This window comes from Heliangelus exortis, chromosome 4 (assembly GCF_036169615.1).
Source record: "Heliangelus exortis chromosome 4, bHelExo1.hap1, whole genome shotgun sequence".
Taxonomy (NCBI): domain Eukaryota; kingdom Metazoa; phylum Chordata; class Aves; order Apodiformes; family Trochilidae; genus Heliangelus; species Heliangelus exortis.
Window position 1 is genome coordinate 38,097,078 of NC_092425.1, and position 25,410 is coordinate 38,122,487.

The 25,410-nt window shown below is 37.0% G+C and overlaps 1 protein-coding gene across 2 annotated transcripts in view; it reads right to left on the bottom strand.

Annotated features, from left to right (window-relative positions):
• Nucleotides 1-25,410, bottom strand: part of CC2D2A (coiled-coil and C2 domain containing 2A) — a 52,154-nt gene that overhangs the window by 6,318 nt on the left and 20,426 nt on the right. The window contains exons 13-30 of one of the 2 annotated variants that reach the window (XM_071743921.1): nt 23,404-23,544; nt 22,848-23,004; nt 22,059-22,288; nt 21,100-21,277; nt 19,711-19,867; nt 18,452-18,599; nt 16,087-16,225; nt 15,173-15,376; nt 13,703-13,795; nt 12,525-12,616; nt 10,694-10,861; nt 9,148-9,253; nt 7,705-7,814; nt 7,489-7,585; nt 6,123-6,221; nt 3,033-3,209; nt 567-770; nt 33-122 (exon numbers count right to left, since the gene is read on the bottom strand). In XM_071743921.1, coding sequence (XP_071600022.1) covers nt 33-122; nt 567-770; nt 3,033-3,209; nt 6,123-6,221; nt 7,489-7,585; nt 7,705-7,814; nt 9,148-9,253; nt 10,694-10,861; nt 12,525-12,616; nt 13,703-13,795; nt 15,173-15,376; nt 16,087-16,225; nt 18,452-18,599; nt 19,711-19,867; nt 21,100-21,277; nt 22,059-22,288; nt 22,848-23,004; nt 23,404-23,544 — 2,590 coding nt within the window. Of the gene's footprint in view, nt 1-32; nt 123-566; nt 771-3,018; nt 3,210-6,122; nt 6,222-7,488; nt 7,586-7,704; nt 7,815-9,147; nt 9,254-10,693; nt 10,862-12,524; nt 12,617-13,702; nt 13,796-15,172; nt 15,377-16,086; nt 16,226-18,451; nt 18,600-19,710; nt 19,868-21,099; nt 21,278-22,058; nt 22,289-22,847; nt 23,005-23,403; nt 23,545-25,410 lie in introns of those variants that run through there. The other variant, XR_011725852.1, reaches the window with a different exon arrangement.

A 25,410-nucleotide genomic window follows, 5' to 3' on the forward strand; every position in this document is an offset into this window, starting at 1 on the left:
GATGAAGAACTTCTGCCTAATGCACTGCTTACATCTGAGGTACTCCATAAATCACAGATTCCAGCAAACGACACAGTATCTGGCAAAAAAGGGATCAAAGCAACGTATCGAGCCACCAGTTCCTGCAAGAAAACAAAACAGAGCAGGTCACACATTCCACTCGTGACATGGGTACTAACACCAGCAGTGTTGCACCAGATGTGATGTCATCAGTGACAAAACCTGACCAACCTCACTGTAGTAGCAGCTACCTCAGTTTAGAACTTTTATCAAAGATTGATATAACTTATGCTCACTGAGTTTTGGCATAATTCTTTGTCTTTTAAAGTACAATACTGACAAACAGCCCTAATTTTTTTCCAGAGAAGGCAAATACCCTTTTTCCAGACTCATTATGGACAGACTTCCTGCATCCCACACACAGTCATTATAATTTTATTTTTTATCTCTATATTCCTTTACAAAAAGCACAGCAAACACAGAAACGTTCTGTGCCTACGTGCACACACACCTACCCTGAAATCTGTATTTTTCCAGAAGCTTCAGCACCTTTTCTAAGTACTTACTGCTGCTGTTTGAGAACTATTTGAGGTGGCATCAAGAAGCTCCTGTGGTGGATTCAGAGGTCTGATGTATCTGGTAATAAAAACAGTTTTTCCATGGAGGTCAATGACAGTTGTGAGGCACTGGCGGCTCGGGAACTTTGATGTACATTCAGCTTCATACTTTGCTGCTGCCTGGAGCAATTTCTCATCTTCTTGAGTATCAAACTTGAAAAAGACAGTAGAATTTATACAAAAAAAGAATTTTATTTATAGCTTGGGGTTAAATCTTTACTGCATTCAGCCTTATTTCACCATTTATAGGCGCAGAAAAGGAGTGTGAAATTATTTTCTATTTAATAGCATTTTGAACTTTCCTTGTAGTGTGTATTTTGGCTCACAGACACAGAAGGAAGGTGAAGGTAATGGAAAAATCAGGCAAATTGCATTTACTTCTGAGTGCACATAATGATCTGCACCTATAACCTGGCTTTATAGGAGCACTGAAAAATGCAGTGAGAGTTATGGCCAAGTAGAAGTGGAGGGGTGAGTATGTAACACCACAAATTAACTCCAAAGCAAACTCATTAAGCACTAATCCTACATGATATTCACATCACACTCCACGAAAACCACAGTTGAGGTTATGCACAAAATCCCAGTAATTGTTATATAAATTACACTGTGACCAGCCAGCCTAGTGCCAAAATATTTGCAGAGAAGGTCTAAGTGATTTTCAGATGAATCCTTGTAATTCAGACTTGTCTGAAGTTTTAATGCTTTGAGGTGAGATTTCCCAGAAGCAAATCTTGGCCTCAAAAGGACACATTTAGTTACATGACAAGGACAATTATTTGCTCATTTGCCACCTCATATATCATCTTTTCAAGGTCCCAGGGTCAGTCAAAATAGTTGTTTACATTTACTGAGAATCCTTTGGCTATTTCTAGTGGTCATGAAAATTAAAGATCACCCTGCATAATATTTTGGTTCAAAATAAACCCTTTTGGGTTTTGTTACCCTTCTCAAACCAACCAGAGGTGGAACAGCTGGGCTGTGCCCTAGAGCTAATCCTCCAAATTAGCAGAGAAGGCAAACACTGGTGATTCTTCTCAACCATAATTACCAGCCAAAATATGCAGCTTCTGGATCTTTGTAAAGTTAAATGTAGTAATCCACTGCAAATATTAGTGACAAATAAACTATATCAAGCAGCACAACGTGCAAAAATACTGCAGAGTGGCACAAACTCAAGCTAAATCTTAAACAGGGAACAACAGGAATCTAAACTGATTTAGTTTATTAATATTGTACCTTCTTAAGCATTTCATTCATCTATACAGAGTTTCAGGAGGGACAGCAAGAAAGAGAGGAAAAACAGCTAAAGAAACAAAAAGAGGTATCGAAAATTAAACTAAAATTAAGCATATCATCCTGAAACAGTACACAAGTATTTCAAATGACTTGGAACAAAAAAACTCATCTATTCAAGATACTTCAAGGCTGTTAAGTTTATACTTATGGTTTTGAGTCCTAGTAATCATCATTCAAACTAATTAACCCTAAGAGGCACCCATGAATGCACTTTAATAATTTTATTTTCAACAGTCCTAAACTAAATTGTAACACTTCCCACAGTATTGCATGAGAGCAAGAAAACAGAGGACTGGGTAGGTTCCAAGACTATAATTTAACAGGAAAAACACCTTTTAAAAAGCATCATGCAATTTTATATTTACTCTGAAAAATAAATTACATTACAATAGGCCTTTTTCTCCAGTCTTCTCTCCTGCTTGTCTCTAATAAGTGAGCAGTGTACTGGAAAAGAAATGCACTGGCAAAGAATGAACTGCTGCTGTTTGTGCACAGAATGGATCTTTGCTGAATGTATCTCAAATTCATTGCATAATGTTACATAAAATAAAACGTGGTGCATGCATTTTAAGTACATATTGTTGCTGGTAGTGTAAGGCACTTCTGGTTAAGTTAAATGACTAAAAAAAAAACCCAGCAGCTGCTGTTTAGAAATAATTATCTTCAGGATCCGGAGGAAAGCATGAAACCATGAATAATAAATACTGTACTGAACAGGATAAACACAGAGGCAAGAAAATGCTATGTTTGCAGCTCTGCCACCACCCTCTTTTTGTCCACTGTTAACAAATACACGAATACTTTATTGTTTACAGAGGTAAATGGGAAGATTATATGCTCAAAGATAATAAATGAAAATATGCTTTCTGTCAACACAGGAATGAGATACCTGGGTCAAGTTATTTCTCATACATGAACATGTCCATCTAGCTTAATGGTGCAACCAATGAGACTGAGCTGAGCTAAAAATCTGAAGCAGAACACTCAGAATTTGTATTCATGCCCTTCCATACATTTTCAATTCATGTCCTGTACACTGAGCATCTCAAAAACTGCACCGCTGGAAACAAAAAAAGCAAGAATGGGATTAATTAGTGGTTACCTTTTAGTAGTTACCTTTTCTCTGACTGACTCTCCAGGAATGAGCTGTGGTTCAATGGTAATAAACAGGGTGATGTAGGAGCCCTCACTCAGGTTTCTCATGGAATCATAACCTCTCTCAATTCCTGTGTTCTTCTCTTTGCTGTAGCCAAGAAGAACTGGAGGAATATCCACCTTAAATGTACCATCAATCTACAAAATGTGGAGAAATACTTCTCATTAGAAGCAAAAAAGCAAAAGTTTCGTCTCAAATATATTTACTGCTTGTATTAAAATATTTTATTCCTTTGATTTATTTATCTGAACTAACACAACAATAAAATGAGAGACTATGAAACACATGATGATTCTTCAGCCTGCAAAAAAGGTGTCTCTGGGGGGATCTGACTGCAGCCTTCCAGTACCTGAAGGGGCTCCAGGAAAGCTGGAGAGGAACTGTGTGAAAGGGCCTGGAGTGACAGGACAAAGGGCAATGGATTTAAATTAGAGAAAAGTAGATTTAGACTGGATGTTAGGAAAAAAATTCTTTCCCATGAGGGTAATGGAAAAATGGCCCAGGTTGCCCAGGGAGGTGTTTGAGGCCTCATCCCTGGAGATGTTCAAGGTGAGGCTTGAGGAGGCTCTGAGCAACCTGATCTGGGTGAGGATGTCCCTGATACTGCAGGGGTTGGACTGGGTGACCTTGAGAGGTCCCTTCCAACCCAAATTATTCTATGATTAACTGTGGGGGAAACAGGAGACATCTTGTTGTTACAGACAGTGATTCCAACTGGATTTCAGCCTCCCTTGCGTATTATGGGCACTAATATTTCATATAAAGGAAATCATACACACTAGTTCTTAAGAGAGAAAAAAAGTGTCAGCCTTTCATCATTTTTCTTTCAAACAGCAATTTCCAGGTGGCATTCTTTCCCTGGAAAAATGACAAAATGGCAAAATGCAGGTTTCAGGTCTATGCTTCTGAAGGCAGCATCACACCAACAGGGCTTTGCCTGTGTTTGAGTGATGAGGGAATGATATTCCAGCATCTCACAGACTCCTTCCATGCAAAAGCTGCTGGTGCTTCATGGGTGCAACTGGAACTGGGCCCCTTCAGCCATGTTCTCCATGGCAGAGTTGCTCTGGTAGACTCACCAGCCCTTTGCACCACACTCTGCCACCACAGAGAGAAAATAAAGTCCCTCTGAAAGGCTGTGTCAGGCAAGAGGTGGCACACCCCACACTCTGGCACTCCTCTCAAGAGTGGAAGTACATGGCTGTAAGGGAAAAGCAAGATTAACCTGATTTGGGCAGAATTCAGATGACTGGCAGCAGAAGTATCTTCAGTAGATGTGGAAGATAAACACGACTTCGCTGGACTGGCCCATCAAACATTTAAGAATAAAATCAAGTTTTTATGAGAAGAAAAGTCTAAATAAATCACTTAGAATTTCTGCTGCAGTACAGTGGAAGAGCACGAAGAAATGCCTCATTTGCTACTGAAATTGAATTGCTAGATGCTCCTTGATAGAACTGCTGCACTAATCAGGCTTTTCAAATTCAGTAGGAAATCCTTTTCAAAGGAAAAGAATCTTTAATGCTGGGAAGATCTGTGCAGGCACTCACACTGTGCTCATGGAATAATCACAAACTGCCACACCTCCTCAAAGAGAGGCAGGACAGCATCTGGCAGGAATCTTGGAGCTAGTGTGGTTCTACAACAGAAAGATTGATACTTCTTGTCAGAGGATCAGTCTCTGAAGAAGAGAAGGTGGCATCAATATTGGTAGTCCTCAAAAATGGATTATAGGTTGTAATGCTAAGCAGTCTGCTAAAATGTCTAAGTCCACCCATTAAGTCTCTCAGGACTGTGAGCAGACACACTTCTTAAGTGAATTTCATGCATTCAGCATGGGACATTTCCTAAAAAAGTCAAGTTTTATGTTCTTTCTTGTTTGTTGACCTCTAACAATGGTGGTCACACTGTGACACTGCACTGGATGGCCACAGACTCACGAGGAGACCTTCCTACTTACATCATGAGTTTCATTCTGTAGGACACCACAACTTTTTACACCTACACTCCTTTATCAACCTCCCAAGCTGATGATAGAATATTACTAATGATTTAGCAGAACCAAGTGGTTCTGCTGGTTAGCCAAGCTAGCACTGGCTAGACAGACTGTTCAGAACTTTTCAGCAATGAAAAGAATCCCATGATAATTACATTCCATTATGCCTTGCAAATGGAGAGCCCAAGAAAACAGCTCTGAACTTGAAACGCTCTTAAATTAAATGAGGCCCCTACATAGAGAGGCTCACAGGATGTCTTAAAGCCTGTAATGTTCTAGGAAGTGCCCCATATAGCCAGAGAAGAGCAAATTAATGTCATTAGGTATGCAGCTGACATCAGAATCTTAATGAAGTGAGAAACTTCTCTGATTTGAATTGATCTGCACATGAAAGTAACTGCCCTGCACAGAAAGAGCCCTACAGCAAGATTACAATATGATGGGAATATTGATTTGAAAAATTACTTTTCTTAACCTAAGTCCAGGATGGTTGGCTGGACAAAAAAATGCCTTTCCCCTATGAGGAACTGCATGTTTTACTATCAATCCCATGACTAACTGTTGATACCTCTTGAAGAAAACTTGTCTTGGAAAGTTCTAAAAATAGAGGAAAGAGGGGATTGGGAGAGGCAAAGGTGAAAATCTGGTGGTTCATGGGAAGTGTGAAAAAAGAAGAGTGAGGCCAAGTTTATCACCTAGCTAAGTGATATTCCTGTTCCTAGTTCACCCACCCAGGTTGTGCAATACCAGAGATCTCAAAAGCCACTGACAAAACCATCTGCAGAATTTGCACTTTTAACCCCATTACTGTAAGAAGGTCAGGCTGCACTGGTGGTGCAGAAGTAGGGCTGTCTCTTCTGCTTTCAAAATGCTGAACTGACTGACAAATACTCACCAAATCTGACAAAAAACCCCAGTGATTTCAAGGACATTTTAAATAATTCCTTAAAAATAAACTAATAGATACAGAGAACATAATTAAATCTGACATTCCATTACCAGCCTTTTTCCATTCTCCAGTTTAAGAGATTTACTCCAAGTTATTGACACTTACCCTTGCTTGAAAATAAATTGTAGTAAAAGGAATCTTAACACATCCCAGCCAGTGTCTCTCAACGTGAGTGCGGATTCCACTTCCTCTTTCATGATCATCCTATTAGAAAGTTACCCAACACAAAACTTGGTAAGGCAGCTTTATCTCCTTTAATTCGATCACTAATTTAATCAAGACACTAACACACATTCTGTTTGGTTTTAATAATTCACTATAAATGTAAGCTCAGTCACTAGCATGCCTTTCAAGCATGCCAGATGCTGAACAAATAACAGGAACACCCTTGGCCCATAATATAATGTGCTTGCACTTTAGGGTTCAATTCCTGTAACAGAGAATTCCAAAATCTGACAAGGTTCTTCTCAGATAAAGTAAATTAAGATGTGGTCTTCTAATGAAATATTTTCCTTGTATGTAAAAATAGAATTTTGAAGGTAAACCAGTATGAAAATCTAATGAAACCCTGCAAAATAGAAACATTGGCCTATCAGGGCCTCCAAATCTGATATGATCAGCCTACAAGTTATTTAAAATGAAATAATAATTAAAAAAACCACCAAAATAACAAAATCTCTAAAGGATAGAGTGACATTTGAGTTTCAAGACTGTATCTTTCTTCCTTCTGCTGCATCAAATTCGGTTCTGAGGACAGAATTCTGTTCTTGGTGAAATGTGTGCATTATTTATTTTCGGGTTGTATTTTCAAGAATGTTGAGTGCTGCTATTTTTGTACATGCTGAATTTAATGGGAAAGCTTTCAATGGTTTCAACACAAGGAGTTATGCCAACACTAAAAGCTTACAAAAACTTCTTTTTACTAGTACTTGCAATTTTATCTCATTCAAAAAAATTAATATAAACAACCAAAAGATTTTTTTTCCACTGAAGAGCTTGTAAAACGGGAAGAGACTGAGCACAGATAGAGAACAGAGAATATGGAAACTAGGAACATTAACCTGGAATTTAATAAAAAATTCTGATTAAAAACAGAATTCAGACTGCAGTTCATATATTGCCTCTCAATCTTAGTATCTCCAGTGGCACTAAGTATCAGTAAAACAGATTATATAGACATGTTCAACTCTAGCAGCAGATTATATAGTACATCCTTAATTTGTAAAAAGGTTCACACTATAAAATTGCTCCCTCCAGCAACTCTGCAGTATTGACTAGATGTAATAAGAAACAACAAAATGGGAGAAAGAGGCACAGGAGGGTAGGAGGAAAAAGAGGCACAAGAGGGTGAAAGATATTACACTGAAAAGTGTTCTCTCAAATTCAAAAAGCTCATAAAGGCTCAAGCTCATAACAAAGCTCCAGCTCATAATATTCTGTAATGTACACTGTCCTTCAATGTTTAACTCACTTCTACAGCATCCTGAAGAACTTCATCAAAAATATTAATGAAGACTTCATCTGTCACTGACTGCAAACTGTGGGTGCTGTAGTCACCATTGGGAGCTCTGAAAAGGTTAAACAAACAAAAAAAGTGATTTTAACAGGGCAGGAAAATCTAAAGAGGTCTGCATGCTTATATTAAATTATTGTTAGTCACACTTAGCAGAGTTTCCTTGTGCCATACCTAAATGGAAGCTCAAGCTCCTCATTCCAGTTGGGGTTTGGACCTTCTGCTGTTGTTGTCCTGCAGACCGTGCGCTGGAAAGAAACCTCTACGAAAGGGCGGACTAAAACCTGTAAATAGGGACCAAACCAAAGGAAAAAGATCCCTATAAAAATTCATCAGAACATATTAAATGACACATTTTCATGTATTTAGCAAAATAAACCTGTATTTGTGGAGGATCAGGCTTGTCCTGCCCAGATAAGACTTCAATATGCCTTAAATATTGCTTCTAAATATTTATGAAGCTTTAAAAAATATTTTATATGTCAGCATTTCCAAAAGATTGTGTATTCAGACTACTACAGATGTATTTATATACACCAGCAAAACCAATTTTTCCTCTGAGAGTGGGAAAGCTACTGGCTATCTTATCAAAGAAACTGAAATAGAACATGTGAACCAGACACCAGTGGAAAAAAGTGCACTCCTGTCCTCTTATCTGTAATCCAAGAAGCCTTCTGCTACAATCCTGGCCAGCTCTGGATAAGCAACCCCAACCAGACACAACAAACCCCTGGTGTGATTAAACCAACAAAACCTTAATGGAGCATTTCATTAGGTTCAAATGCAGAACTTCTCCTGCTTTTCAAGAAGGAGTATTACAAGAAAAATGGGGAAAAGTGCCTTGGGGGGGTTCCAGCTTTACTCAGAAGGATGTTGAACACAGTTCAAGCAAATGTTGTTTCAGCACCAGACATAAGAATGTCCATGCTGGTTCAGAGTAAGAGTGTGCTGGGCCCAAAATTCAGGCTGTGAAAATGGCCACCAGCAGACACACAGAAGTGAGACATACCTAGGAGCAGAGAAGGCACGTGTGATATTTTCTCTTATTCTTCTTTCAGGCTTTAACTGTTTTCAGATGATGGATTTCCCTAAGCTGCAATGATGTTTCTGCTTTGTAACTCCCAATGGATCACTCTTCCAAATAACCACTCCACTGCAAGCAAACCTCTTTATTCCACAACACAAGCAGCTTCTTTGGGAATGCTACTTCACTGCTCCACGAAGAATCACAACTTATGGTTTATTTTGCACCCATCTCCTACCAGGTTCCTTCGAGAAGCCCTCAACCTTATACTGAAAGAACCAGTAAAAAGTCAATTCCAAGCCACAGTCTCTCTCATTTTGTGCCTCTCTACCACAATCTTCCTGCTCTACTTGCAGGTAGTCCCTTTCTCTCTGAAAAGCCCTACCCTGAACAGTAGCCATTCCATATTTCTGATATCCTCATTGCCCTTTTCTCACCCTTTTGCAGTTTTACTGTCTTTCTGGAGATCAAGGAGTGGGCAATGTGCCAGCCTCACTAACAAGGTATCTTTCTGAGGTTTAACCTTACTGTCTGTGGAAAAGGGGAATGCTGACAACTTCTTCACATGAGAAAATGTTGGTTTTGCAACATACCTGGTTGAATGCCCAGTGTGGGCTGTCAGCTGGGATCTGAGGGGATGGAGAGGCTGCAAACATCTCATTAAAGGACCTTGAAGATTTGGATGGTTGTTGAAGTTTGCTAGAAGGGGAAACAACAACAGAGAAACACATTACAAACTGTGAATCCCTCTTATTCTGTGTTAACCATACAGAATGCTGGAAATACTTCTGAGATTTTTATATTATGACTTCAACCTTGGAAAGATATTTATAAAATCAACTAAGAGAAAAAGAATGCTAGAAAGGAATAATGAGTGTATAGCTCTTGTAAGCCACATTCCAACAGAGTGCCAACAGAGTGCTTTGTGCCTGGAGTGCCTTTCTGAAAAGCTTATCAACACCAAACTTCTTTTTTTTTTTGCCTCTCCTGTACAATCTCCTTGAGCTACAGGTTTTTCAGTTTAAGGAGATGAATCCCCACAGAATTAATAAGTGGTGTAGACTTCATGGTATCCAGGCAAGGCCTTTGTGATAAAATTAAACCCATATGAATATTACAGAATTGGCAAGCCATGAGTGAAACAAAAGCTAGCATGTTTATTTTTACAGTGCTTCCACATAACTTTTTTATAATAACAGCACAGTAGAGATTATAAAATAATAACTACTCATGGAGAAAGCAGCTCAAAACAAGGTATCATATATAATGCAAAAAGACTGGGCTTTTAGTTGTTTTGTAATACTGCTAATGAAGCAAAATCTTCTTTTCCTTCTTGGCAACATAGTTCTAATGTGAATTGCTTTTCTCAGTGTGCAGTTATTTAGAGAAATCCAACAGAATCTTTCTTACAGTGAAGAGATAAAACAGCAGAAGATGCTAAATTCTGAATGCACAGGAATTCATCAGCTCGAAACCACCTTTGAGTTCAATTCAAGGTGTATTCATTTTGGGAGACAGAGAGAATGCTGCACAAAAACATTGCTTCTGGAAGTGAACCAGACTGCTCAGAACTCCAGTACCTCCACAGGACACAGCATCAGGCAGTGCCTTAATGTCCCTGAAGGTAATGGGCAAAATTAGCCAGAGCCAAAACAGGCTCAGCCCATTAACTTAAACAGTTCATGAAGGAGAAGACCAAGATGCTACACTTAGGAAGGAAATATTGCATCCCCCAGTGAAGAACAGGATTTCCTTCCTGCTTGTTTCTTTTATCTAATTAAGATATTAAGGATTAAAATTGCCCTGAGTATAACTAACAGACTTGCTTAAAGTACAATCATTTATAACCAGAGTTACAATGTTGTCAGAGCTGTAAGTCATCTTCCAGACAGCTTTTTTTCTCAAGCAGATGAATACAGTTTTGGTAAAACATTTCTTAAATTTAGCAGATATCAATAAATGGTATTATTCTACAAACCTACAAAACAGTAGTTCTTTATCATTATTATTAAAAAGATAAATGTGTCTTTATCATGAGGGCCATGCATGGCTAAATTTCAACATAAGTTGCTTCAGCTGTCCTCAAAACAGCTGTAACCCAAAACTGAGTCTCTACTGGAAACAGGGATGTAAACTTACCTCATTGCTGATTTTCTCACTGGAATATCATAAGCTCTAACAATGTTCACCAGCAGTTTTATGTCTCCATCTGATAAGTTCTGTGCTGTGACCTTCTTCCTCTCTTTTCTTCTTGGCTTTAATGGTCGTTTTGTCTCTGTCAGTTTAAAGAGGCTGAGTCCCAAAAGCCTAATAATCACAAAACACAGATTCAGTAATTTTTGCACAGAATCCAGCATTCTCATGTGCCCATGACACACAAGCAACTTATGCACTAACAGAAACAGGAAATAAGTTCCTGTTACTGCCATACAAAACTCTATGAAATGTCAAAATGTTTTGTTTAGTATGACACAATCCATTCAGTCTTATATTTCAGATATTATAACTTCAATGTGAAGAAAAAGGTTCTTTTCCCAAAACTAAGTAAGGTACAAATAAGACAATGACAAAGTTTCAGGATAGATCTAAACTACAGTTTCAGGATAGATCTAAACTAGAGTGCTATAAACAAGGAATCTAGCAGATTACAACCACCACTGTATGGAACAGGTAAAAAAATCTAATTACAAAGCTATGTACAACAAAAAATAGGCTACAGAAAGGAAGTGGAAAGAATAGTCCACAACATACCCTGGGCCCTCAGAACTTATAACCCAAGGCAAAGCAGAACCAAGGAAAAACAAAACAAAACAAGAAAAAAATAAAAATCAGATTATATTTTTACATATCATTGATACTAACTGCAGACATTCTCAAATGTACTTAAAAAATGCAAACTGCATTATTCCCTTGTACATAATTTAAAAATCACAGTAATTGCTGTTAAAATAACACAAGCCCATGAGTTGCTTAAGTATCTCACTAAGCAGATAATTTAATAAAATCCTGGTGCATTTTAAATTCACTACCCATATAAATTAGCAAACAGAATCCAATATGAATTAGCACTCAGGGTAAGAAAACATCAATGAAGTGTTTGTTTTCAAACATCTCCAAAAGATGTTTACATTCCCATTCATTTTTTTTCATTCCTTGATGTGAAAAGATGAACTAAAAAATAGGATGAATTCTTTTGTAAGAAAGCAAGTCTCTGTATCTCCAGTAGATGGGACTGTTTAGATTTACACTGATGATAGAAAAAGCTTTGTGTGTACTTTTAGGGTCTCACACTTACAGCAAAAGCAACTTCTACATAAAAGAAAAAAATAAGTACCTTTCACAACTTATTTACTTACACAGATTTTAAGTGAGCAACACTGAGTCATCTATGCTGTGATGGCTGATAAATGTCAAAATCAACAAATACAGAACTTGGAAAAAATTCCAAGAAGGTGCTTGAGTATTAAAAGAAATAATCTTAAAAATAAGTCACTTCCAAACCCTGCAACATTTATAAAAGTAAACAGCATCCCATGACATCCAGCAAACAGAAATACACGAGAGGTAAAATAAAATACTTGTTAAAAAAATCTATTCCACATTATTTGCAGTGCCTATGCACTGACCCTAAGTGAGCATCACCCATAGAATCAGTGGTACTATCTCTGGCATTTGTCTGATTTGGCACCAGCTGGGGCAATGCTCATCTCATCAGATCACATTACATCCTGCTAAATCTTAATTACATGATCTCACATTACTTCTGCCAGAACTTTTGGTTTAAGAAGTTTTACCCAATTTTTGTATGAATACACTGTCTCTGCTGGTAGAGGTGTACACAGTGACTGGAAGTTTAAACACTGTACTGAACGCATAAAATCATCAGTTAGTCACACACTTAGCAAAAAAAAGATGAGACAGTTTTACGTTAATTATTTTGATTTAGAACAAATAAAAATAGCTCCCTTACCCCAGGCTGGGCATCTCATCTTCAGTGACAAGGTCAGGGAGAAGGAAATGGTGTTTTGCTATGAGGAAACGGTTAATTACTGATTCCCGAACCTGGGAATTGAGAGGGAGAAGAGACAAGAGTACTGAAAATATTTGTATGCTGGCTACTAAACAAAATTTCCACATATACAGTCTTTATTTTTTACCATTTTTAAATAAATCACCATTCCGGGAAAATTTCTTTCCACCAGATACTTCTTCAAACACAACAAGAAGATTTAAACCCCCTTTGCAGTGTAGGTTCCTTTCACAAACCATTCTTCCAAACCATTCTTGATATTTCCAGTACTGGTAAGAAACTGGTGGCCACATTTTCCACTTGCTATTTTGCCAAAATAGTCTGAAATTGTAAACTTTTCTTGGTTACACAACCAGTGCCCTGCAGACCATTCTGCAGCCTTAACTATAAACATGGAGTGTTATCAGTCCTAGAAGCAGACACTGAGAAATTTGCTGTTAATTTCCCCAAATCCAGCTACTTAGGAGAGACTCAGCTGAAAGCAAAATTACAGGACCAAATCAGGACAGTCCTATACATTTTTTTCCCCTAAGGAGTAAATAAAAATGCCATCCTAGTAGAATGAACTGAGTAGAAAAATAAATGAAATCAAGATAAGGGGGAGAAGATGTTCTCTAATAACACAAAGAAGTTAATGTGATGGAAGATATGAGCTCTGCCTTAGGCTGCAGGACAAGACACTCTGCATTGCATTAAATGATTTATAAGTGGTTAGGACCACTTGCATGGAGATAATTAAGTTTTTTAGCATCACAGCTTACATAAGGAAAATAAGGAGCAGAGGGAACTCAGTGAATATCTGCAACACAAAGCAGTACAAATCTCTGGGACACTGCAGCAAAAAATAATTTACAGAACTGCTAGAAAAAAAATCCAGAATGGCTGCTCATTTTGTAGATGCTCCTTTTTTTCAATAAAATGAAATAACTAATTAATAAATCTCCACTCATTCAACTACCCCAGTTAGGAGTCAGGCTTAACTTGGAATTTAATAAGTTACCTGAAAGTCATGTTTAGAGAAGAACCAGCTTGTAATATTCATGGAAATAAAGCATCCAAGTATAGAAGCAGCATATGGCCTAAAGAAATATGGTAGATCTGTATTTTTTGTAGCTCACCTTCTGTAGATAGTTGGCAACAACTGCTCTGTGTGCATCTAGGTAATTTTTGCTGTCAATCACATCCTGCTCTTGCAGTCTCTTCTCATAGTCCTAAAGATATTTACTAGAGTTTGTGATTTGATATATATTCAGTGATTTACTACATACATGAAAAATAGCAAATATTTCATTAATATTGATATCTGGGTAACACAGTACAGTAATTTTCTTGAATTAATTCAGATTAGCAACCAAATAAAATAGAATAAAACCAGCTCATCTGATTCAGAAATGTTAATTTTTAGGCAAAGCTAATAACAAAAAACCCAGAAGTCCAGTAATGGGAGCTGAATGTCTGACTGGTACATAAACAGGTATTAATCCCTGCAGAAGTCTTTTAACTGCAATATGAATTTTTAGACTTCTTTCCCAAATATCTAGAAACCCAACTAGGTTTACTATTAATTTAGCCCTAATGAAAAAAAACCCCACACCACATAACAATTCTTAAATGGTGGTTTTAAAATTTTGAATGATAACATGAAATCAACAAAGTTAATCTGTGCAGTAACTGGATTAGAAATGCATATCCATGATGTGGCATTTTTTTAACCAGAAGATACAAAACTTATCTAAAATCTAAAAAGGAAAAGTATGGGTTTTAAAACAGTTAGACATGATTGAATTAATACATACATTTGAGAAAAGATCTAAACCAAAAGATATAGAAGTATTTTTTTTTCAAACAAGTTCATGTAAGAACTTGGGATAAAAGATAGGGATAAAAGAGTTGTTGCAGGAATCTGATGTGATACTGGTCCTGCTAAGGAATAAATACACTAAAATGCTCCTTAGCCACATGAACTGCTAAAGAACAGGAGGATGTGTGACTTAACACTAAGAGTAGAGTTGAGATTAAAAATAACTGAAGTGTGACTGAAATAAAAAATGCACACATTGCATTTCATTAAGGTAATTAACAGGCAAGGACAGGGCAAGCTAATTGGAACAATATACTAAACCAGAAAAAACTGCAGCGTAGGCTGTAGTAAAACATAAGAAGGTTTTAATTCTCATTAGAGTCATTGCTTCCAGCAGTCTCCACAGAGAGGGCTCAAAAGTTAATAACCTGAGCCTGAATTATCTTTCCATTACCTTTCTTCATTTGAAAATACCTTTTAAAAAAGAAGTCTCTTACTTCTAAAAAAGAAAGAAGTACCTCAAAACATGGTGTCTACAGCAACTGGAGTGGTTTGGGTTTTTTTCTTTCCACAATATAGTTGTAGAAATATTGCCTTGGAAAGAAGTTATCTTAATAAGACTAAAATTACATGGAAATGATGGAAGGAATAAAATGATCACGTTTTACTCATCGGGATAGCTGTGCATTCTTTAAGGGTCCAACAGACATGACAAGTCAAATAACATTAGCATTAGAACAAAAAAGAGAAAAATAAAATAAAATAAAATAATAAAATAAAATTCTACCTGGAATATTTTCTCACTGATTTCTCGTTCATATAAGGGGACTTGCTTGTAGTTTCTGAACTCTGCCACTTCCCCATTTCTGAGCTGCAAGAGTCGGAATCTCTTTGATTTATTAAATTCCTCATCAGAAACAAAATTGAATTCTTTCTGCAATTGTTCCAATCTGAAGAAATCAGGAACCTGTGCCTCTCCGCTTGTGGCAACCTAAATTAAAGTAAAAAAAAAAAAAAAAATTAATCTCTCCATGCAAAATGGTAAGTCTGTAACTTTTGTAACTCTTACATATATTTTGCAAGAATGTTGATTTTAAGCAAAAGCAGCTGAGATGGATCAAACAAACTGAAACACTCAGTGTTTTAAGGTAGGTTTTCATTAACAATGTATTTGAGATTATAACATTTAAGAATACAACACAATTCTAATTCTTTGTAACATTAACAAAACATTAAAGAGTGGAAAAACTGAAAAGAGGATTCACTTATACATCTTCAGTTATGTAAACAGCTCCTCAGTTTGATTTTTAGAAAAGTGCCAACTTCTACCATACCAACTTCTCTTCCTGCATTTGTCACCAGTGAGCAATCTCTAATGCCATACATGTACTCTGGGAATACCCTTGCACTTTAAGGAAATAAACTCATTCTGTAATTTTTTAAGTTATAAATTAATCAGTTTGTATATTCCATTACACCTATTTTTCACCACTAGAATACTAATGAAGGGATTAATAAATCACACTCATTATTAAATCATTAACCTACTACTAGATGGATTAATAAATCATATTTTTAGTAGACATTTTGCTTCTTAAATGCAAATGCTACTACATTCCTGGCATACATGTAGATTTCCTGAAAGGGTACAGGTACATTTCACAGCTTCAGCAGTCCTACAGCTCTGAGAAAGCTACTTACCATGATCAGCTGCATCAGAGCTGCATTGTTGGGGTCATTTGGATCAATTTTTGCTTCTGCTGCCCACTTAGCTAGTTTCTTCATGTCAGTTAAGCCTGATGTGCCAATGGATGCAATGGCATCAATATTTTTTAAAGCACTAAAAAGACAGGATTGACAGAACTTATACCTAAGCCACATATGATTTATCATTATTTTAAGAGCATTTTAAGCAATCTTAGGAAAAAACCAAATAAAACAAAAAGCTCCCCACAACCTGAGTAGTAAACTCCACTACACAGTTCTTAGTTACAGCTGTGCAACTGAGGGCATGATGAATTACAAAGGAAAGGGGGAAACACAGAGGAACTGGTGGAAAGAATTTTTGTACAAGGTAAGAAGATTCTTACTGATATGTTTATGATACCCTTACACTACTCCATGCTGCTGACTAGCAGGAAGCAAGATAATAAATTGCCTCACAGCATGAAAGTTAACTTTAAAGTATTGACAATCCATCCTGAAAAGGACACAGATGTACAGTCCTTGCTTGTGCTGTCTTAAATCCTGTATTTTAGCTGTCTCCTGGATGGCTCTCTCAGACCAGCACTGTAGCCTGGGTCTCCACCCCCTTCCTTTCTCTATCTGGACAGACTCTGGGGCCCAATTTCTCCCCTGGCCATGTCTGGGACTGCTGCCAGCACCCTGCTCTGCCTGTCCTGTGCAGCTCCCCTAGGGCTGTAGGCTGGCAAGGGCACTGTCTGTGCAGGGACACCCTTGCAGCCTTCTCCCTTGCCATGCAGCCCTGCTTTTGGTCCTCCCTGACACTACAAATCCCTGATCCACTCCTCCTTTGGATGCTCTTGTTCACTTTTTGTATTCACAGTAGGCAAGGGAGCTTGACAGGTATTCTGGAGGCCATTTGTACACTGACTTGCTGGACAGGCTTCAGGTTCTCACAAGAACCACCCCTGAAGCCCCAAAACCTTGCCAGGAAAACCCAATACACCAGAAGTTATTAGCCAAATACCACATAAGGTGGATTTGCCCCTTCTCTCTCTCTAAGTGCTAATTTGAGTCCCAGTTCTCTACTTATCTGAGTATTTTCAAGAAAGCTTTAAGAACTTCAGGACCTTTCTTCTGCTTGGTTAGAGTCAGCCAAACATCCAGCAGTTACTTGATCAAGGTTTCATCTTTAGGCACCAGTCCTTAACAAATGCACACTGAATCACAGCTAATGGGCACCAAAAAACAACTTTAGGCTTGAAAATTTTCACCCCAACTTTCACAGCTGATAAAGCAAAGTCACAGAGGGCTGTTCATCTCTAGAGGGTGATTCAAAGAAGAGTGTTTTACAGCTAACTTCCCACCATTTTTCCATTTACTAGAGTGATTAGTCTCCTGAGTTTAAAGTTAGATTTGGCAATGCATCCTTATATTTTAGTCTCATGCTATTCTGGTCACATTTAAGCCAGGAGGTTACTTAAATGCTGATCAGCAACTTACTCTGATGGCAGCAGCCTGAGTCAAAAATAGGAACAGGGTGACTTGGATACCTACATCCAGCCTCTAAACAAATATAAATCTGACCCAGTCTCATCAGCTGGAGGAGGTACTTGCTCAGTGTTCTGAGTATGGGAAAACCCTTCAGGCTTTACAATAAAGTTACCTGAGGACCTTACAAAAATCAGATTTTATGTACCATTTCCTTCACTTCACTGGGTTCATATAAAAGCAAAAAACCCTTGGACAAATAGTTTGAAATATTCAACTTGCAGACACAAGGCAAATTCCATTGTTGTGAATGGAATAATATACTTATTTCTCCAGGTCTACAGACTTCTGTGGAGAAGACCCATGAAAGAGTATTATCTTGCATTGAAATAAGAATTTTCCACTCATTATTTCACTGACAGTGTCAAGACCCCAGACTAACTTCTACTGCTTTTACAGTGTATTTTTTATCATTTATTACAGAAAAGGCATGTAAAGCTTGTGTCCCAATAGCCCCCACAAATGCACTTTGGATAAGTAAGAGCTGGAGTTCCTGGTCTTAACAAAACTATTACAGGACAACAATATGTGCACTTTCTATTAGAAAACCATAAAAATGAAATAATCAGCTCGAGTGTATCTTTAATATTGTCTATAAATAATACACTAAAAGGTAAAATTTCCAACTAAAATCTGCTCACCAACAAAGTATCTATCCTAGGATGTCTGCAAGGGGTTACAGCACAAAGTAAAATATCTGAACTTAAGGAAAAAAATCAAGAGAATTCTTGATTATGAAAACTTTTTTCTTTTTTTTTTTTTTTTTTTTTTTTTTTTTTAATACTACTGGAATAATTTTTTCATGAACTACTGAGAATTCATATCCCATTACCTTGGAATGCCTGTGTTTTGCTGAGATACTGGAGGAATTAATGGGATTCCTTTTTCTCCAACTGCCCAAGAAACACTATTGGATACTTTCCCAGAGGTCATTAAAGTCATTTTGTTGCTACCATCAGCTTCAAACGAAAAGGACACACCTATCAAGGGAAAAAAAAACCCCACAAAGTAGCTTACTTAAGCATTCAAAAATGACTGAAAATTTTTAAAAATACTTCCTGAAAACCAGTAGTCAGATAGCTTTATGTAAAGAGGAAAATATGACACAGTTTGATTCTGCTGCCTGCTGTGGGGAAGGACTGCTTTACAGGAGTGAAAGATTCCATTCCACCTACAGAAAGGCTTTGCCACTTGGGTTGGAAGGGAAAGCTATGCCTTGAAAGCTATGCCAAAGGCTTTTCTTCCCTTCCCAGATGCACACTGTTTAATATTTCTGTTAGTTTTCTGATTCAGTGTACTGTTATTAATGAAAGAGAAACTCTGAGAAATCCTGCATGACTGAAAAATCAGTCCTGAAGCTTTGTGATACACAACTGTACATGCAGGCACCATGCTCAATGACAATCACACACACATTTATTTTGATGGTTTTTTAGCACATTTGTTTCTTTCACACCTTTTAATCTATTCTTCTGCTCTAGCTTGATTTTTATTTCATACATGGCAAATTTATGCCAATTATCTCATAATGCTGTTTAAATTTTTTCTATAAACTTGAAAGTTCCATATACTACTACATATTATTCTTGTTTCCCTTTTCCCATCTCTTCCTTGTTTTAGCTTTTTAAAGTTCCACAGATAGAATGTATTGCAGGATGTCAACAAAGCAAATAGGAAGAAAAATAATTACTCTACATATAAACCTATACAGCCAGTTAGTTCTTCAGTGGTTTAAGCCATCAAAATCACTGGGGCTATACTGATTAACACCATCTGTTTACTCTGCAGTATCAGAGGACTAATTAATTCAATACTAAAAAAAAAAAAACCAACCCAAGCTACTTCTACAGATAGTAGAGCTCCACTAATACCACAAGTTAAATAATAAACACACATTTTTATTATTAAAACTAGCAAGATACAAAAATTCCACAGCAAACTTTAAAAATCGTGGCTATTTTGTAAGATTCAGTTACAGAAGCTGGAAACACTGAACAGGGTTCACTCTGAAACTTAGGCCAGCCTGGTTCTGCCACATGGTTTCAGCAAAACAAGAAACACTGAACTGAAAAAAAACCTGAGATTTCCTACCACTCCCAACTCCTTCATGGTCCAACATCACCCGTTGGTTGCTGCTGAACTCTATTTCTTCCATAGGGGCACTGCCTGTCAGAACTGTAGTCTCAGGAACAGGTATGAACACTTCAGCCAGCAAGGTGTTACTGCTCATACCTGTTGTTTCATAGATCTAGAAAAAAAACCATGGTGACAAGACATCATAAAAAATTACACATATATTCATGAGAAGTTGAAAAAACATTGAAGGGGAAATCAGGGAAAAGCTTTTGCTATGATTTAACCATGAAATAATTCATTTAAGAAAAGTGTATAGTTAATTTCCAATATTTTGGAAAGTAAATGGTTACTTTTGGTTTGGTTACTTTTCCAATACTTCTCCAATCAGCAGACATTTCAGCTACCAGCAGAAAACTTGGTCTGAATTCTTTTTAAAAGTATATCCTCCTCACATTTCTAAGGCACATAGAAATAGCATGACAAGCTCCAGGCTTTAGAGAACATTATGGTACAATCTTTGACCACTTGTGACAGTCACTGGCATCATGTGAAGATTCCAGAGGGATTCTGCCTCCCTAATTCTACCTTACCACAAAAGAGAAGGGTGAGGCACAGTCCTGTTTCTGGCAGTACTGCAGGCTACTTCTCTCTTTCCTGGCCAATTGCAGGCTCAGAGTGATGTGAGTGATTTCTCCATTCAGATGTTTTTAACCCAAGAAAATGGTATTCCCTTACCCTTTCAATTTGTGCCTTGCATAAAGGAAATAGGCAAGGGATATTAAATCCTCCCCTGAACTGCCAGTGGTAAGTTACCTAACATATAAGTCATCTAACAGGAGTAGGATCCTGACTGTGTTCCTCATAAAAGTATCAAATTGGCTCTGAAGTTCATGTAATTCATTCATTAATTCATACTTGAATGGGAGTGGTGGTGGTGATTTGACTTAACTGTACTATTGATGAAGTCAAAGCTAGTTATGGACATGACCAGCAATTAATATTTTTCTTATCTCCTTGCAGAAATCTTTTTTTTTTTTTTTTTGGCAAGCTTATCTGCAACATAAATAACTTTTTCTAAAACTAAGAGTCTGCTTCACTAACATATTTAACCACGTTCCAATTATTTGATTTCCCCCAAGCAGCCAATAGTAATTTTATATGCATCACACACCTATATAAAGCAGAAGCACCAAAAATGTAGCAGCAAAGTTGACACATTGTGACTGGAGGAGTAAGGCAGGGTGTTAGATCGATCATTTAGGAAGGGTCTTTCAAAGGTTTTGCCATCTTTACAACACTACCATAGAGCAAAATAAAAGCATTACAGGAGTAATTACATTTTATACTAACTTTTGAAAATGGTAGTGTGAGATAAAAGATAAAAGTTACTAGATAAATCTTTACCTGTAGTTTCAAACTCTCTGGCAGGTTGAATATCTGTAAATTGAAAATCTGTCCAAAGTGAACTCTGAAATCTGAGCTTATTGGTCGGGTAACAGTCCTTGATACTTCTTTGGAGTTGAAAAGGACTTTTATATACACTGAGCGTTTCTTCACATCTTCTCGTCTCAAAACTTCTCCTCTGCAGAGATGTCAAATGAGCCATTTACAATTTTTAATAACATTTTTATGATTTGGTTATTTTTAATGGGAATCTGAATCCTACAGGGAAAAGAGAAATCACCTAATTAAAGCTGGTGTTCTTCTAAAAATGTCACTACACAGGAGTGACTTTAAGACCATTATTTGACAATTGTTAATTCCATTCTACTCCTCCAGGTCAAACTGAGTTAAGATTTTGAAGTTTTCAGTCATTGGGAGTAGAATGGCCAAGAAATATTCCTTGATGAGGTTACTTGCTGAATAAGTATGAAACACAGCTGGTCTTAAATGACCATGATCTGCTAGATGTATGCTGAATGTATAAATGCAGAAAGGAACACAAACAAGTAAATCTATTCAATTTACCCACAGTGAAATCTCTGGTTTACTGCACAAGTTCTTTATATTTTCCTTTTGTTGATTATAGCTCAGATCTGATGTAAAGAACTAGCTAGTGACAGTGGAACAGACTTTACACTGAAAAGAACTTCTTTACATTCACCACTCTTCCATGAAGATGCTCATGGAACACTGAACAGCAGAAGGTTTAAAGGGAATGTGTGGACACGCATTCTCCAAGCCCAGTTAGTACAGGGTTGTGTATGAACTGAAAACAAAAATAAATTTTATCAGCTTCAGAAGCAGAAGTTTTATCACTAGGCTGAGCAGAATGGTGAGCACAGGTCTCTAAAACTGTCCAATCAATTAATAACAGCAGAAAATAATGAATGAAATAGTTCTTAGGATAACATCTATCTTACCGAGGGCAGAGCTCAGTTGGGGTTATGCTTCCTGACAGGACCAGCTCAGGAATTACAGCAGGCTCTCCAGGTTTCCTTCTGCAGTTGTCAGCTTTTTCTCTAACCTGCTGCTCAATTTCCAGGTTATTGACCATTTTGGGTGGGATGGGTTTTACACGTTCTTCAAAGTCACCATTTTCTACTGATTCTTCTTCATGAATGTCTTTTTTCTTCTTCTTCTTCTTAGATCTCTGTGTATAAAAATAACACTCTTTCTGAACTTCTTTCAAACAACAGACTTTTTTCCTCTTGGTCTCTTCATTCAGAAGTGATAAACATGCATGAGAAATGACTGTATAATTTCAAAATCACCACACATAAAATAGGATTTCTCTCCTTCTGTAGTATTACTTCAGGATTCAGCAATGCCATTCCATTCATGTGTTTCAAAAACACAAAGTGCTTCAAACAAAACATTTATTTACCTTCCCAACCAACTTACAGTACCAACTTACAAAATACACCTGTTTCTTGAAGATTATGGCTAGTAGCTGACTTCTCATTACTTTTAATGAAAAAATTGTTGAAGTGCTGAAAAACAATAGCAGGAAGACAACGTTCCACAAAAACATAATTTTTTAAATTTAATTCTAAATTTACTATCAAATTCTAAGTAGGCAGAATATACCCAAATACATTACCAAATGTCTTAATAACTACCTGTAAGAGGCTTTTTCCTGTATTAGAAGCACAAATTTTGAACATATTAGTACTATTTTAGGGGGGGAAAACTGAATAATTTAAACAAACCTGAGTCTTTTTCCAGGATTTCCACTCCTGTAGCTCAGTCTCATACTCTTCCATTTTCTTCTCATATTCTTCCATACATTCTTCTAGTAATTCACTTATCTCAGCCTGAATTTCTGCTTCATATGCTTTTTCATCTGATTTCTGATCAACCTCTTCCCTTCAAAACAGGAGTTATCAACATGTTGCATAAATTAACATAAGAGCTACAATTAACTCTATAATACATAACAGAAATGTACTTCTACATGAATTAATTTCATTGTTTCAAAAGCATGCTACATTTAAAAATTCTTGCTTAGTTTAAAAGTTGAAAGCAGATACCATCCAGAATGAAGACAATTACTTTGCCTTTACTCATTAGTCTGTAGAAATTCCCATCTGTTACTCATTCTTTTAATCTTCTTTCCTCCCCAAATTTAAAAAGAGCAGTGTCAGGCTCAACCAGTGCCAGACACTACTCAAAATCACACTTCATATCAGAATGAATCCCCAAATTGACTAACATGAAGAAAACTACTGCTGGAACTGAAGTACAAAAAGTGTTATCAAAACATACTTCCTCAAATAGAGCTTCAGGGGTGTGTTAGTAAACTTCTGAAAGTCACGGAGGGATTTCATTTGTTTCCAAACTTTTATAATGGTCTTAAGCAACATTCTGTCTTTTTCTTGTTCAGCATCACGAAGTCTTCTGGTTTGCCTAGAAATATATACCCAGATATACAAGATCAATCAGAATTCTGTAACTCAGTGAAATAATACAATGAAAACTTGCAATACTGAAAGCCAAGGCTGTGGGTTTCAATTTCAATGATGGATGCAGTGGTTTAAATCCAAGGAGCACAAAACCCAGAGTTGAAGATGGCAGGATTTGATTTCCTTCTGTACTCTGCATTTTGGACAATCTGACTGCAATTACAGTTCATTCTCAAGAGATCTCAGTTTCCTGAAATGTTTGTTACAGCTGTACATCATTATAAACATTGTAAAGCCAATTCATGTAAACAACAGCCCAGGAAACTACACTGCTATGAAGTAATTCTCATCACAATCAGACATTATAAATTATGTTTTAAACCTAACATGCTTCTAGCTCCAATAAAAAGCAGTTGCAGGGATGAAGTAATGTATGAAGTAATGTAAGCCCTTTGATAGCCCTAGAAGAGTCTTAACACAGAATTAACAGGGCTTTTTTTTTTGCCTCAGAATTGGTATTTCACATTTTTACCCTTGAATCTCTTTGTAAAAGAGCTATTCACAGCACCTGTAATCACCAACACACACTTCTGATGTAAATGTCTATGCAGCACAAGCACGGACTGGTTCCAGTACTAATAAATAATAACCAATTGTCTAATAAATAATGTCTAATAAAAAACCCATGATTTTTATTTGCCCAAGTTTTCTGCATTCAGATGACATTTCTTCCTCAAACAGATGGGGAAACTACAGCTCTGGTCTTCAGGCAGCAAAGAGGACACACCAGTTACATTACTGAGGGGTGGAGGAAACAAGTATGTAATTTTCCATGCTACACTCTCTTCACATCTGTAATTTCTCATAAGTGTGCTGCATGAGCCATCAGGGAAGTGCAATGCTAAAAAGAGAAAAGGCAGGTCAGATGTTTTTACCAAGTTAGTATTAAACACCATGACAGTAAAAATTCCTAGGGCCATCTGAGCATCATATGTGTCATAACTTCCAACACAGAGCTGTAGCCAAAAAGAATTAAAGATATGAAAAGCCCTAGGATAATCCCAACTCAGATCATCTCACATTACTCATGCAACACTGATCTCCCTGATTTCAGCTCAGTTTCTCTTGATTCTTAAGTGTGACACTAAACTAAAGCACTAAAGACCTAAAAAAACACTTCAAGATATCCAGAAGAAACATTCTGCCTTCTATTAATTAAAATTAACTATCAAAAAAGGCTCAGCACTGGTGCCAAAATCCAAGTAGATCCTTCCCACAGTGAACCATTTAATTTCACTTCTTGTGCTTTCCAGGGTGACAGTTCCTGTCTCCAAGGTACTGGAAGGTAACTGCACACCACCTGCTCCTACGTCCCTACCAGATTTGTTAAGAAAATGTTAAGAAAAGCTGATTTTTCTTTTCAATGTAAGGTAGACTTTGTCCTTCAGTATAAAATAACACACTATACACTTATACATGTCCTGGACAGACCCCAATTTATAAAACAAGGTACTTGAAGGATGAAAAATCTGCAGAAGCAATTCCCAAATTTAAGAGTAACAAGTGGATGTGTAAGTGTAAGCAGATGTGGACTTCAAGGCTGAAAGGAGAATTATTATTAAAATAAAAATTTTTAAATTATTGTATTATCATGTGACCCATTACATCAGCCTAAACTTCTGCTTATATGAATTAATAAATTATTGCTTACTTTCAGGTTGTGAAAAACTTTCAGATTTTTATTAAGTATCTACCAGTTAAAGGCTGTCTGGCATAGATCTCCAAAATAACTTAATTTTTAACCATATTGATTACACTTACAGCTCAACACTGTCCATCTGTCAAAAATAATACTCTCACTACCAACCCC